The sequence below is a fragment of the Rhinolophus hipposideros genome (genome assembly GCF_964194185.1).
Source record: "Rhinolophus hipposideros genome assembly, chromosome: 18".
Lineage (NCBI taxonomy): Eukaryota > Metazoa > Chordata > Mammalia > Chiroptera > Rhinolophidae > Rhinolophus > Rhinolophus hipposideros.
Window position 1 is genome coordinate 42,312,532 of NC_138064.1, and position 17,070 is coordinate 42,329,601.

The 17,070-nt window shown below is 32.5% G+C and overlaps 1 protein-coding gene across 5 annotated transcripts in view; it reads left to right on the forward strand.

Annotated features, from left to right (window-relative positions):
• The window catches only part of CACNA2D1 (calcium voltage-gated channel auxiliary subunit alpha2delta 1), a 469,014-nt gene extending 457,646 nt beyond the window's left edge, over positions 1 to 11,368 (forward strand). For 4 of the 5 annotated variants that reach the window (XM_081079528.1, XM_081079529.1, XM_081079531.1 and 1 more), the window contains one exon: positions 8,457 to 11,368. In XM_081079528.1, the coding sequence (XP_080935654.1) occupies positions 8,457 to 8,573 (117 nt within the window). In that variant the 3' untranslated portion in view covers positions 8,574 to 11,368. Of the gene's footprint in view, positions 1 to 5,976; positions 6,164 to 8,456 lie in introns of those variants that run through there. The other variant, XM_081079530.1, reaches the window with a different exon arrangement.
• Positions 11,369 to 17,070: the final 5,702 nt, after the last annotated feature.

Consider the following 17,070-nt stretch of genomic DNA (forward strand, 5'->3'; position numbering starts at 1 on the left):
ACATCAGTGGGTAAGAAAGGCTGAGATACTCTATTGCCGTAACCTTCATCCCCATCACAGCAACATAAAATCAGGAGGGAACTCAACTCTTAGGTTCTCCCTGAGGAGTGAAGGGTTTAGACACATCTAGCACCCCAACTTTTAAGACTTCCACTTGAGAGATGGGCCCCCAAAATACCCAGCTCTTACAGTTATTAGGGACTTACATCCATGAGACCCACAAGACTGTAGCAAAGAAACAATTGTTAATGGGCCCATGAGGACTTTCCATGGCCATCCTCCCAGGGCTCAGAGAAGAAAGAGCAGACAGAAATGCACATCTCCCAGTCTTTCCTGGAAAGAGATCTATTTACGTATTTTAGATGCTGCTTACTTTTGTTTCAGACTCCAATCATCCTGAATCTAGGTCACACTGAGAACACACTCTCCCCCCACCCCTGCCCACCCAGGACAATGACAAGTGTCGGCACAACCTCAGCTACTGGGAGCCACTAAGAAATACCCACTTCAAGACTTGGAGATGTGGCTGTTTCATCTAATGCACAGAAACCTACACAGAGAATCAAAGGAAATGAAGAAACAGAACATATGTTCTAAACAAAAGAAAAAGACAAATTCCACAACAGACCGAATGAAGGAAGAGTGATTGAGTTCAAAATAATGGTCATAAAAATGCTCACCAAAGTTAGGAAAACAAGCATGAACCAAATGAGAACTTCAACAAAGACATTGAAAATATAAGAAAGTACCAAATAAAAGTTACAGAGCTAAGGAGTATATTAACTGAATGAAAACATTTAATAGAGTTCAATAGCAGACTAGATGAAGTGGAAGAAAGTATTAGTATATTCAAAAACGGGGCACTGGATTCATCCAATTTTAGAAGCAAAAAAGAAAAAAATAAGACAATATCAAGCAAACCAAAATTTGCATTATAGAATCCCAGGAGAAGAGAGACAAAAAGAGGCAGAAAACTTATTTGATGAGATAATTGCTGAAAATTTTCCTGGTGTGCAGAAAGAAACAGACATCTACATCCAGAAAGCCCAGAGTTATAAATTAGAGGAATCCAAACCAGCCACACCAATTGAGGAGTAGGGAATACCTCCAAACTCGTTGTGTGAGGCTAATGTTATCCTGCTATCAAAACCAGAAAAAGGCATTACAAGAAAAGTACATACCAATATCTCTCAAAAACATAGATGCAAAAATTATAAACAAAATATTAGCAAACAAAATCTAACAATATATAAAATACAATCAACTAATATTCAATAAGGGAGGCAAAAACACCCAATAGGGAAAAGAGAGTCTCTTCAACAAATGGTGTTGGAAAACTGGACAAACACATGCAGAACAATGAAATTGAACTTCTACCTTATACCACTCATAAAAATTAACTGAAAGTGGATGAAAATATTAGACATAAATCTCCCGGAAGAAAACAGGGAAGAAGCTTCTTCACATTGGTATTGGCAGTAATTTTTGTATATAACACCAAAAGCACAAACAGTAAAATTAAAAATCAACAAATGGGATGATGTCAAGCTTGACTTCTGCACAGAAAAATAAATAATTGACCCAATGAAAGAGCAACCTACAGAATGGGAAAAACAGTTTTTCAATCCATATATTGGATAAGTGGTTAATAGCCAAAATATATAAAGAAGTGATACAAATCAAAATTAAAAAAAAAATCTAATAGATGGGCATAAAAGCTAAATAGGTATTTTTCCAAAAAAGACATCCAAATGGCAAACAGGTACATGAAATGTTGCTCAACATCACTAATCATCAGGGAAATACAAATCAAAACCACAGAGTGATATCACCTCACACCTGTTAGAATGGCTTCATCAAGAAGACGAGACAACAAGTGCTGATGAGGATGTGGGAAAAGAGAAACTTTATCACTGTTGGTTGGAATGTAAATTGGTGCAACTAGTATGGAAAACAATATGGAGGTTTCTCAAATAATTAAAAATAGATCAACCACGTGATCCAGTGATTCCACTTCTGGGTGTATACCCAAAGGAAATGAAAACAGGATGTCAAATAGATACCTGTACTCCCATGTTTATTGCAGCATTGTACACAAAAGCCAAGATAAGGAAACAACTTGAATATCCATTATTGACAAATGGATAAACAAGAAGTGGTACACACACACACACACACACACAAACAAACACAATGTAAGTTTGCATGAGAAAGGAAGATGTTCTGCCATTTGTAAGAAGATGGATGGACCTGGAACGCATGCTAAGTGAGATAAGTCATACAGAGAAAGACAAGCATTGTATGATATCACTTATATGTGGAATCTAAAAAAGCCACACTTGGGGTGGCCAGTTTGCTCAGTTGGTTAGAGCGTGAGGCTTGTACTACCAGGGTTTCCAGTTCGATCCCTGCATGGGCCAGTGTGAGCTGTGCCCTCCAAAACTACATTGAAACAACTACTTGACGTGGAGCTGATGGGTCCTGGAAAACCACACTTAAAATAAAAAAAGTTTTAAAAAAAAGTACATTTAAAAAAAGAAAAAACTTTAAAAAAAAATAAAAATTATTTATTCATCTACTAAAAAAACATAAAAACAAAGATTACCAAAAGATTGGGGGGGAGGGGTTGGAGAATAGGACAGGTGTTGTTCAAGGATACAAACTCAAAATGGGTATTAAATAAGTCCTACATGTTTAATGCACAGTACAGTGAATACAGACAACAATATAGTATTATTATCATCAAACTTTGTAAGGGACTAGAACTTAATTATAACAACCACTAAAAAGAAAGGATAATTGTTTAATGTGATAGAGGTACTAATTATTGCTAAAATAGCAATCATATTATAATACACATACATCAAATTAATATGTACACCTTAAATTTACGCAGTATTATATTTAAATTAAAAAAAGAGAGACTCACACTAAGACACATTATAATTAAACTTATCACAGTAAAAGACAAGAGGAGAATCTTAAAAGCATCAAGAGAAAAACAACTTCTTATGTACAAAGGAAACCCTAAGACTATCAGCATATTTTCAGCAGCAAATTTGCAGGCCTTTGGTAGTAGAATGGTACATTCAAAGTGCTAAAGAAAATACCTGACAACCATGTTTACTCTACGCAGAAAAACTGTCCTTCAGAATTGAAGAAAAGATAAAGAATTTTGAGACAATCAAAAACTGAAGGAGTTTATAACCACTAGAGTGGCCGTACAGGAAATTTTAAAGACACTTCTTTAAGCTAAAACAAAATGGTGCTACAGTGTTTCCCCCAAAATAAGACTTAGCCGGACAATCAGCTCTAATGCATGTGTTGGAACAAAAATTAATATAAAACCCGGTCTTATTTTACTATCATATATTATCAGGTCTTATGTTACTTTTTGCTCTGAAAGAGTCATTAGAGCTGATTGTCTGGTTAGATCTTATTTTTGGGGAAACATTTAATTAGTAACAGGAAAACATGAAAAAAATAAATCTCATTGGTAAAGATAAATATATAAATTCAAAATAATCTAATGTAATGGTAGTGGGTTAATCACATATATCTAGTATGGTTGTTAAAATACAATAATTAATGGTTACACAATATAAAATATGTAAATTGTGACTTCAGAAACATAAAAGGTGGTGGGGAGAGGGTAAAAAAAGCTTTAGAATGTGTTCAAACTTAAGCGGTTACCAACTTAAAATACAGTGTTATGAAATGTTTTACGTAACCTTTGATAACCACAAACCAAAAACATATAGTAGATACACTAAAGATAAAGGGAAAGGAATCTGAGCATACCACTACAGAAAAACATCAAATCATACAGGAAGAGAGCAAGAGAAGAAAAAAGGAACAAAGAATTTCAAAACAGTCAGAAAACAACAAAATGGTAGTAAGTCCATACCTATCAATAATTACTTTAAATGTAAATTCTCCAATCAAAAGACACAGAATGGCTAAATGGATTTTAAAAAAAACAAGACATAATTATATGCTGTGTACAAGAGACACACTTCAACTTTAAAGACACATGGAGACTGAAGGTGAAGGAATGAAAAAAGACATTCCATGAAAATAAAAAAGTTTTAAAAAGTCTGGTTAACTATTCTTAGACAACATAGACTTTAACACAAAAACTGTAATAAGAGACAAAGAAGGTCATTGTACAATGATAAAGAAATCATTTAACAAGAAGATATAACATTTGTAAATATTTATGCACCAACATAGACGCACCTAAATATATTCAGCTAATACTAAGGCCAGTATTCTTGATGAACATAGATGCAAAAATCCTCAACAAAATGTTAGCAAACTGAATTCAACAATACATTAAAAGGTATATGAATACCATAGTCAAATGGGATTTATTCCAAGGATGTAAGGATGGCTTAACATCTCAAATTAATCAATATAATACACCATATTAACAAAACGAGAGATAAAATGACATGATAACCTCAATAAATACACAGAAAGCATTTACCAAATTTAATAATATGATTTTGGTAAAACTCAACAACGATGGTAATAAAGTACATACCTCAACATAATAACAGCCATCCATGACATGTCCACAGCTAATAACATCATACTCAATGGTAAAACGCTGAAAGATTTTCCTCTAAAATTAGGAACAAGACAAGAATGCCATCTCCCACCACTGTTATTCAACATAGCACTGAAAATCCTAGACAGAGCAATTAGGCAATAAAAAGAAATAAAAGACATTCAAATTGGAAAGGGAAAAGTAAGACTTCATTTGCACATAACATGATCTTATATATACAAAGCCCTAACGACCCCCAAACTATTAGAATTTATAAACGAATTTGGTACAATTACAACATACAAAGTCAATATACAAAAGTCAGTTGCACTTCTATACACTAATGAACTATTAAAAAAAAGAAATTAAGAAATATCCCAATTACAATCTAATCAAAAAGAATAAAGTACCTAGGAATAAATTTAACCGTAGAAGTGAAAGCCCTGTGCACTGAAAACTATAAAACATTAATGAAAGAAATTGAAGAAAACACAAATAACTGAAATGGCAGTGTTCATAAGTTAGAAGAATTAACATTTTTAAAGTATCCACACTACCCAAAGCAATCTACAAATTCAGTGCAATCCCTATCAAAATTCCAGTGGCATTTTCCACAAACAATCCTACAATATGTATGAGACCACAAAAATTCTGAATAGCTAAAGTAATCTTGAGAAAGAATGAAGGTGGAGGCATCACACTTCTTGATTTCAAACTATATTACACAACTACAGTAGTCAAAACAGCATAGTACTGCCATTTAAAAAAGAAAAATACATAGATCGATGGAACAGAATATAAAGCCCAGAAATAAACCCATATATATATACATATATATATGTGTATGTGTATATATATATACATATATATACATATATATGTGTGTGTGTGTGTGTGTATATGTATGTATATATATATATATATATATATATATATATATATATATATATATAGAGAGAGAGAGAGAGAGAGAGAGAGAGAGAGAGAGAGAGAGAGAGAGAGAGAATTTATGACAAAGGAACAATGAATATACACCGGGTAAAGGATAGTTTCTTCATTAAATGATGCTGGGAAAGTTGAACAGCCACATGCAAAGAATTGACACTGGACCACGATCTTGCACTCTGCACAAAAAGAACCTCAAATAAGCAGTGAGACTACATCAAACTTACAAGATTCTGCACAGCAAAGGAAACCAAAAATATTAAATTTATTAAGTTAGTGCAAAAGTAATTGCAATTTTTGCAATTATTTTTAACCTTTTAAACTGCAATTACTTTTAAACCAACCTAATACCAAAAGGGAGACAATTTTTTTTTTATAGTTTTTATTTTATTTTATTTTTACATCCCTCACACCTATGTTTATTGCAGAACTTTACACAAGATAAGGGAGACAATTTTTAACTCATATATCTGATACAGGGTCACCAACCAAACTATATAAAGAATCCAACTCAATATAAAAAAACTAATAATGTGATGAAACAATGGGCAGAAGATCTGAACAGACCTGTTTTCCCAAAGAAGACATACAGATGGCCAAGAGGTACATGAAAAGATGATCAACATCACGAATCATCAGAAAAATACAAGTAAAAACCACAATGAATGCCACCTCTTGTTAGCATGGCTGTTGTCAAAAAGACAAGAAATAACAAATGTTGGCAAGGATGTGGAGAAAAGGGAAGCCTTGTACATTGTTGGTGGGAATGTAAATCGGTGCAGCCACTATGGAACAGAGGATGGAGGTTCCTCAAAACATTAAAAATGGAACTACGATGTTATCCAGAAATTCTACTTCTGGGTGTTTATCCAAAGAAAATGAAAACACTAACTAGAAAAGATATATGCACCCCTATGTTCAATGCAGCATTATTTATAATAGTCAAGAGAGACAAATTAAATGTTTATAGAAATAATGGAATTTTATTCAGCCATAAAAAAATCAAATCTTGCCGTTTTCAACACCATGGGTGCACCTTGAGAGCAGTATGCTAAGTGAAACAGGCCAGACAGAGAAAGAGAAATACTGTATGGTATCACTTATATATGGAATCTTAAAAATATATAAAAAATAAAAAAAAAATCTAACTCATACAAAGAGTAGAAAGTTGCTGTCAGAGGCTGGGGGAAATAGGGAGAGTTTGGTAAAAGGTTATAGATTTTCAGATGAATGAGGTCTGAGGATCTAATAAAACATGGTTGATTATGTTGGTTACACTATAACTGAAATTTACTAAGCAGTAAGTATTAAATATTTCTAACCAAAGGAAAAATATATATAAATATGTGGTGATGAATGTGTTATCTTGATGGGAGCAATTATTTCAGAGTGTATGTCAAATCACCACATTGTACATTTTAAATCTCTTACAATTTTTTTGTCAATTATAACTAAAAAGCCGAATTAAAACCAAAAAATGAAGCTCGTTTTCATATTTAAAAAATTACAGTATGAGTTAATGACAAATATGTGAAATGTAAAGCTACAGAACTAAGTTAGATCACGTAGGGAGAAAGGATAAAGAAGAGCAAGAACTAACCTTTGGAAACCACATGTATGGATCATAAAGAGACGGAGGTCAAGCCAAAGAGTGTAAGATGGACCACAAACAAGTTTGGAGGGAAACCAGAAGATGTGTTAGATAAAGTTGCAGGAGAAAATGTTTCAAGGAGAGACTATTGTACATTGTCAAATACTCCTGAAAAGTCAAATAGGATGGGGAGTAAGAATTGATTTTTTTTTAATGATTCCCTTAAGATTTAGGGCATATCTTTGAAAAATGAAATTTTTCTTAATAGATGCTTTTTTCTCAGTCTTCTCTGAAACAGAAAAAAAAAGAGTTCTGTAGCTTTAAAATACAATTCAAGAAAGAAATTTTACTTATTCACTGGATGGCAGGCACTGAATTAAACCCTAGTATGCAAAAAGATCTAATATTCTGTTCTCTGGGAGTTCAGTCTTTGTGCAATTATTCTGAATAGAACAGCTATTTATTTACTTGTTTGTTTATTTACTTATATAGCCTATTATTTTGATTATTGGAAGATGAACCTTGGATTAGTGAATTCTTACATGATGTTTAGAAAAATAATTAGATAAGAGGGTCTTTCTATGAAATTCAATATATTAAAAGGAATTAAAGGAAGTAGAAAATGTTACAGAATGCAGAACCTAGGAATAAAAGATAAATAATAAATTTTCATTAATAGGGAACCTAATGAGCCACTACTAGACAGTACAGAATCCAAATGAGTATATTCATTATTGCTTCATGATTTTCTAAACAAAATAAATCTCTTTTGCTAGCATAGCTCCTTGTTTAGTATATATGTTTTCAGAGTGTCCATTCATTTATGATTCAAATACATTCTTTTTATTTTAATTATTGATTAAAGTCCAGATGTTTCATATGTAGGATAGTGTGTTCACCTTTGAAACTGGATATAAGGAATATAGAAAATAGAAGTTTACTTCTCAAGTTTATTTATTTTGTCAGTCCCAAAATGTGCTTAATTGAACACAATTGCTAAAATCATAATTCTTGGGAATTATAAAACATTAAATTTTATTTTTTTTTATTGTACTTATAATCCTATGAAAACGAGGTTGTTTTTTTTTTATTTAGAAGTTGGAATATTACTCAAAATAGTACTCATTATTAAAGTATTTTCTTTCATAATCATCAGAATCTACAACGAAAATTGTATAGCCTTCTAAATGGTACTAGGGAAATTGCTTTATCCAAAATCATTGACTAATAAAATCTAAGACAATGTAATTTATTTGTATTCAAATTAAAACAATGTATAAGGTGAGTTCAGAGGTGGGCTAAACATGGGGTGCTCTGGAAGATCTTACTATTTTTCAGTATTTTTCTTTATCGTTTTTTTTCCAACAGGAGGATTATACTGACTGTGGAGGTGTTTCCGGGTTAAATCCCTCCCTATGTGCCATCATCGGAATACAGTTTGTACTACTTTGGCTTTTATCTGGCAGTAGACACTTCCAGTTATGATCTTCCAAAAACAAATCTGCATAATTAAACTCCAGACCCTGCCAAAACATGAGCCCTCAACTGCATTAATACAGGGTCAGTTCTGGGATCAGCAGAACACTAGCTGGGCCCATACCCTGGCGTACATCTGAGGCACAGACTCATATGGCACCCACTGGCTGCATGTCAGGGTGCCAGACCCTTAACCTTGTGTGAATGCTGCATCGTCCATGTCTAACATCAAAGCAAAATTCTATATGTGCTTTACTGGGAAATTTGAGAGTCTGTTGTTGCATTATTGGTGGCTACATGTAAAAGGGCTCCCCACACAATTGTTTATGACTCATACAAGTTGTCTTGATTTTGACCTGGAATTTTGACTTGCTGCAATTCTTGTGGTTTGTTTTTTTTTTTTTTTTTTTTTAACCTAGAAAATCTCTAGGGGAAAAAAAGATATTTATTTTGCCTTCACTGATTCTTCTGTTAAAAATTATTTCCTGCTTTGAGTAGCTGTTGAAGTATATCTATCTACAAATATAGATATATAGATACATATCTATATATATGACGTGTTTCCCTGAAAATAAGACCTAGCCGGACAATCAGCTCTAATGCGTCTTTTGGAGCAAAAATTAATATGAGACCGGGTCTTATATATCATGTTATATAAGACCGGGTCTTATAGTAAAATAAGACCCGGTCTCACATTATATTATATAAGACCCGGTCTTATATTATAGTAAAATAAGACCGGGTCTTATATTAACTTTTTTCTCCAAAAGACGCATTAGAGCTGATTGTCCGGCTAGGTCTTATTTTCAGGGAAACAGGGTAGAGGGAGAGAACATTGATGTAATCTGTTGAAATAGAAATAATGGCTAATTTTCTATTTTAAAAAATGCCATGAATAAAATGCCTTATGAAGAATGGCTTCTCTGCCAAAAACATAACACAAATGGTGATCAGTTAAGTTTTCATGGGGTAATGAATTGGTTGTTTGAAAATAACTAAGAAATCATTAAACTAAAGGTGCTTGAGGGTGAAATTTGAATATACGACATATTTCCTCATCAATGTAAGCCCTTAATAAGTGCTTCGATGTAATGTTCCTTTTGTTCACAGTAAAGTCTTGTAGTGCTAGCCAGATATTTCAAAATGCTCTAAGAAAAGCTTGTTGGGGGGAGGGAAAAATGTTTCTTCTTGTTATAAATGAACTTTGGTTACCAAGGGTATTTTGCATGATGCTGCTGCTATTATAACTTTCAGTTTGTTTTTCTCTTACTGTAGAGTATAGTCCATTGAAAAGTTAACTGAGTGACATTATTGTTATGTAAGAATCTGAACCTTGCAGTGTAATGCACTTGAGTCATCTTTAAAAATGTTGTTAAACTACTCTGAATATACTGTGCAATGTAAATGCTGAATGACTGGGTTAGGTAAATGGTGAAATGGGAATTAACGGATTTTATACAGATTCGTGCTTTTGCCTGAAAACCTATGTACAGATATTTTAAGTACATAAATCAGATTTGACACATTTATTTTTTTGAAGAGTACATATATGTTCTCAGTGAAGATTCATCTTAGGTTTCCTCTTTGTTCGTTTGAATAGTAGCACATACAATCCAAAAATTTCTGCTGCTGCTGCTGCTTTTGTCCCTCCATTTTAAATGGTATCATCAATTGACCAACATTTCCATGCAGTTTGGCGAGGGTTTTACAATAATCTGAACAAATAGGAAACCTTGAATCTATATGTATGCACATGAATACTTGATTATGAATATTCAAAATTGTTTTATACAGCCTCATTGGTTAAAATGCTCATTATAGTAAATCAGATATTTCATTATAGATTAATATGGAAGCAGAATATTATTTATGCTTTTAAAAGTTATTTTCAGGAGTAAACAGTATTTGAAGAAAGTGTTAAAACAATGAATGTGTAACTCTAGTGATAGCGAATAATTCTGCTGAAGGATGGAAGTATGCAGATATTTTTTATGGTAAAATGCATTTGTTCTTTTTTTGAACATGCCAAATATCGGTGTGTGTATATGCTGGAAATTTTCTTATACATCATTTTAAGTCAGATTCTTACTAACATTATCCAGCATGCTTTAATATGCCCCACATATCAAAGATATAACCAATTCTTTAGCATAGCTTAAAAGAGATATTTGCATTGTCTTTAGCTTTGCATACATTTGTAATTCCTTCCCACCACCAATATACCCTGGGTACCATTTGTGTATATTTCCTTATTTAAAATATCTTTTTTTATTTAAAAAAGGGGGGAGGGCGAGATAGAATCACTTTGCCAACTATTGTTCTAAGAGTTGACATCAGTTACCATTTCTAATGCATTGTTGTGATTTTGTAGTCTCAATTGTAACTGGTATTGACATTTTAGAAAACACCAAAGTGATTTAAAAAAATATGTTATTTTTCACTCTAGTAACAATATGTTTAAATCATGTTGTTTGTTAATTAACTATTTAAAACTTACTGTCAACTTTTGCTAGACTATTTTAAATCTTGAAAGTGTTGGGAAGGAGATATCAAAATAGAAAATTATTTTAGTTTGTGTATATAAGTGAAACACATTAAAACAATTGAACTGCTTCCAGCATACAACAAATTCCCTTAAAATTATCTTTAAAATCTATTAAATATATTTCCATGGCTAATGTCACTGAAATAGTATGTTTTCATCAACTAATTATTGTTGTATTAATCACAGTTAAACTTGGCATCTCTTGGCAGGGTCCTATTTGATTTCATTTGCCATCAAAATATATTTACATGCATGAGTCTGGCTATGATCTTTTATTTTCTGCTATAAAATAAACCTACATATTATGACAACCACATACATGGTAATAAATTGGGTAAGAATGTGTTCTCTGACTAAAATCTGTCCTGATGCTTAAGTCTCTATGTCTTTAGCATACTTACTTTTTTATAAGATAGTTACACTCATCTCATCAAATTGTTATATTTAATTTAGGAATTTTTCTGTGAGTTCTAATTCTTGACAAGAACTTAAATTATAGCCTGTTATAAATATTGATTTTTAAAGATTAAACTATAAGAAATCAAGAAAGGAGCTTTTAAACTCTTTTCACTCATTTAACTTTTGCTGTACTCATGAAGCTTAATGTAGTTTGTCATTAAAACGAAATTGAATCTTGCATTAGTGTTGAGTAACAGGAACAAATTTTGCATTAATGCTTTCTTTATATTTTCTTCATTTGAACAACCAGCATTACTGCCAAACAATCGTGGTCCATATTTGTAACAGGTTTTTAACATGACATAGTTAGCAAGTTTGATTGGAGAGATTTTTAGGTCCTGGTCTATAACATTTTAGTATGATCTTTTTTCATGTTTCTAATGCTTGAGGCGTTATTGCTTAACTTGGGGGAAAAAAAAAACATAACAGTGTTGCTGCCATTTGTAAGTTTTCTTATACTATTCCTTTTATTAACTTTAAAACTGGCCTTACTGGGTTCAAATAGGCAGTATCCCTTTTAAGTGACCTTTGCAACCCAAGTGTTACTTGCTTATTTGATGCTCTCTTGTATTTTCCATCACGTTTATATCTTTGTCTCCACCAAAGCTTAAATTCTATGTCTTAATTTAAAACTATAAACTATTCCACTAATCATGTTAATTGACATTAAAATGTCTAGAGGTATAGAGTTTGACCTAGTGAAACAAAATGGATGTTGTGACTTTTTTTTAAAGTGTAAAATAGAATGATTATTTCACTTGCCGACGATTTCAAATAATTTATTGTTATCTGGAACTTGTGTTGTTGTCCCATAGCAGAATGTTAATATTGCTAATAATCAGTGTACATTTCTGTAAAGAGCAAACCAATAAAACAAAAGCATCAAATGTTGAAAATAATTCCAGAATTTCAAAGACTAAGGCAACCCTTACCAATAGTTTCATGTATCTTATTTATATAGTTCACATAATTAACTCAAAGAAATTTTGTTGACTCTAATGGGATACTGTCTTGTATAGATGCCAACTGAGTTTTCAGTGTGACCTGACAAGCTGTCTTTTTTGTTGTTGTTATACTGTATGATTGTTGGATCATGCTTTTAAGGATACTTCTATTGAAATGCTCAGTGTGCATCCATGCAAAAGGCCGAGTGGCTTTGTGAACAAAAGATATCTTTTCTCCCCTTTATTATGTTCTCTTGACACTTTTGTGGAAATTAACTAGCCTGATAAAAACATTTTGTAAAAATTTGTACAATACTGTTATAAAAATATTTATAATCCCAGAAAATATTGTGTTAAATCTTGTGCAAAAACAGTATATTCAGAATAAAAGTTTATCATTTAAAGTCACCACAGTTTGGATTATTTAATTATTTAAAATCTAGTTGAAAGAGACCATATTCTTTATCACAAATATATTTTTAGAAAGCCAGCCTTCCTGTGGAGAGAATTCTAGATTGTGGAAATAAAGTTTGGGATTACAAAAGTTCTTCTACAATTACAAACCTCAACTCACAAACAAATGTACTTGCAACTCCTTCACATAACTCTGACCCTTCTCACGTACGCTTTTGCCATCAAGGCATTTAGGAACCTATTGCATCAGATTGGACTTCCATTGTATATAAAAAATAAAAAAAAATCCCTAGGCAAAAATATTTTTATGTTTTTTTTAAGATATTGGGAAAAGTTTGAAAGAAAGAAGTTAGGATATCTGAAATGTACATACTTTTTATACATCTGACTAATATTTAAATATTTTTCCTAGCTATTTTATAGCAAATTGTAGCTGAGACAATTAAGTCTAGCATAAAGACTTTGTTTTTGTTTATTCTTTTATTAAACCATTAGGTTACTTTTACATTGAAACCAGCTTACCACCTGCCCACCTCCCAACCTCACCCCCGTGCTCACCTAACAATGCAGTAATGAGCCTGATACTGAGTGGAATCTAGTATAATGTAAGCCTACTTTTCTTTCTGGGGACTCTATAAGGGAGTCCGACACGTGGGAGGAATGTAGTATATGGATACCAATGTTGGTGGTTACTAGAAAATCTGACTTCTAGTTTGTGATCAAGGCATTTTAACAGGAAAAACCCTGCTTAAAAGTGTAAGGTAAATAACATTTGTTTTTTGACATATGGCTTCAGCTTCATTCTGTACTAATTTATCTCTTCAATCAATCTTCTTACTCCCCAGAGACCCTCATTTCCTCTATCAGTCATCTTGATGCCGGCCCTATCTCTTCCCTAGGGACTCTGCTTCATCAGTTCTTTCTCAAGCATACCCAGTCTCCCCTTTCTGCAGGCTTATTTTAGCAAACATATTTCTTTCTGCAAACATATACAGAACACCTCTATTTAAAACAATCAGAAAAATCAAACATTTACTGCTGCCCCCTAGCCCTATTACTTCCTAGAGTTATATACCTAGAATTAAAATATTCTTTTGTACATTTACAAACGTATTTTGGTAGTCTTATCTTTGCAATGTAATAAACTAGGCCTTAGAATTTTAGGCACATTGTTAACTCTGACCTTTAGTTTTGAGCTACCACTGAAAACTTTTAGTGACTGGTATGAGGTACTAATAAATTCAAATTTTTGGGTATTTGATTCTCAAATTCTTTTTTATCTTAAAGTGGACATATCCACAGAGCACCTCCACAATTTTCTATAAATTGGTATACAATCAACAATGCTGTTAATTTAATATTTTCTATTTAAATTGACTCAATTTTTAAAATAAATGTATTTAAGGGGGAAATTTAACATTACTGCCATAACTGGAAAACCAATATAATTTGCCATAAATAAGCAGGTATATCACAGTAAAGTAGGTTCATATCTATTATAATGAAAAGAAAATAATACCATGCAGCATATGCCGGTGTCAAATGAGCTAGATTTAACATAACATTTCGACACATTTATTATAATGATAGATTAAGTAGTTTTTATATTTCTGCCACTAATATTTTAAATGTAACCTGGACACAAAAACCTGTCTAAATTGTAATTATGAATACATTCAAATGACATCAAAATTGATACTCTAATTTTTTTCAAAGTTTGAGTTTTCTTAGTTGCATAGAGTTTTTTTCAAAATGCTTTATCATATTCATAAGGTTTTGAGTATCTCAGGACCCTAATGTGTCATTAAATGTTACTTATAACATTTTCATTGATACAAGGACAATGTATAATGTGCCTAAGTTAGAGTAAGGTTGCCAATTCCCTATATTGGGAAGGACTGCTCTTTTCCAGATATTTAATTGTTTAGTTTAAGAAAAAATGATCTTCTTTTATGAAATTATGGGATAGTTAGTGATAACTATTGTAAACAGTAAAGTTGGTAACAAACTTATGTCAGTTGTCATTACCGGTGCTCCAATCCCTCCGTTTTTTAATTTCAAAATTATACTGATTATAAAATATCTAAATGTGGTAACTACAGCCCTATCCCTCATCATGAAGGCAGTATAGCCAAGTAGAAACTGCAATCTATTGTTTAGCTTGAGACCTGACTTTACCACTTAATAGGTTTGGAACCATGAGCAAATTAAATCATGTCTCCAAGCCTCAGTTTCCTCATCCGTAAAATAGAATAACTGTAACTACATTATAAGGTTGCCATGATGACAAAATTATGTAATTAATGTAAAGCACTTAGCAGAGGGCCCAGCACTGGGTATGCATTCAACAAAGCCATTTCTTAGTATTATAAAGTGTTACCACAATCATCTTCCTAATAAGATCCTAATATCTGCAATATTTGCACCATGTGCCATTTAAACCATTTACCCATTTTTCATTCAACGTATACAAGAAAAAAAGAGCGTATACAAGAAAAAAAATAGTCCCTTATGGAACTACTGACTGGGAATATTGAAAATTTAATAAATATTTACAATAGAGTGAGGTAAATGCTATGATATAGGAAATACATGTATCATGGGAGCTTACATTAGGCTAATCTGGATAGACTGATCTGGCCAGAGAAGGCTGCCATGATTTTGAGCTGAGGGAAGGAGGTAGCAGTACTGTAACAGAGTGTGTGAAAGCTGAGAGGTACGTGCAAGGAGCTGGAAATAGCTGATTATGAGTTCAATATGGCTTGAGAGGAGGGTGATAAGTAGCCAGAGATGAAATGGAAGATGAGGTTGGAGAGACAAGAGACGAGAACCTGGAGACCTCTCTGGATCACATGGGGTATTTAGACAATGATCAGATTTGCAATTGAGGAAAACTGCTCTGAATGAAATGCCTGTTTCTGGTAGATGAACACCAATAGGAAGGGAGACCAGTTAAGAAACTATTGTTGAAATGAGAAACTTTTGTTGACTGGCATAGGGAGCTAGATAGAGAAATGTGGACTCTAAATATTTTTAGAAATATTTGGAAGGGAAAAAGGAGAGAACTTTATGATTCATCCACTGTAGTACTGAAAGAAAGGGTGAAAAAAATTAGAATTACTCCCAGGGTTCTAAAGTTTAATATCATGGCTAGTGATACAATCCCCCAAGTTAGGGAACGTTGGAGGGTGCTTAAGGCAGGGATGAGATAGGACAAGTTCAGAGAAGAATAGGAAAGATTCCACTTTAGAAATATGGTGAATGAGCTTTTGTATACTGCTGAGGATACAAAGATGAAAGGATCTGATTTCTACTGCCCAAGAATATGTATACCACGATAATGAGTCTCAACATTGACTGCCTTTTGAAACCCTTACTAAGGTTTTGTTTGTTTTGTTATAAATGCTGATACGCAGAACCCACTCTAATTCAGAATCTCAGGTCATTCTACTGTGCAGCCTGCAATACACTACCAGTGGGCATGTTAGACTACAAGTGTGACAATTCTGATGCAGGTAGTTCTGAAGTATACTTGATAAAACCTATTTATAAATACATTATTAGTTCGATTTTAACTGAACCCTTTTTTGAACATGTTTTTAAAAACACACCCTAAAATTCCAACTTAATTGCAATCTATTTGAAGACTGTACTTCTTAATATTCTATTTTTCTTTTTCGGGTGTAGATTATATAGCTGTATATAGCTAATAATCACAAAAGCTTTCATCGATTGTGCTTGATAAGCAGAGCCACTGTTGTTAGGACAATTTGCACTACAGGAAATTCTATTCATATTTAAGCCATATTAATGATATCAACTGTCTCAGAAAGTTGAACCACAGATTTCTACACATGTTATCAGAGAAATTTGTCAATCAGATTCATTCTTATGGCAAATAATACTGCAAATCAGAATAAAATGAGAAAATGATATTAATTGACAATCTGGTTTCTGTACATATTATATTTAATTAAGTAATGGCTATTCCTTAAGTAAATAAAAAGCTAATCAAAACTTTTTTTTAATTGAAGTTTAGTGGGGTGAAAATTGTTAGTAAAGTTACATAGGTTTCAAGTGTACAATTCTGTAATATATCATATATATATATATATGTATATACATATATATATATATATATATA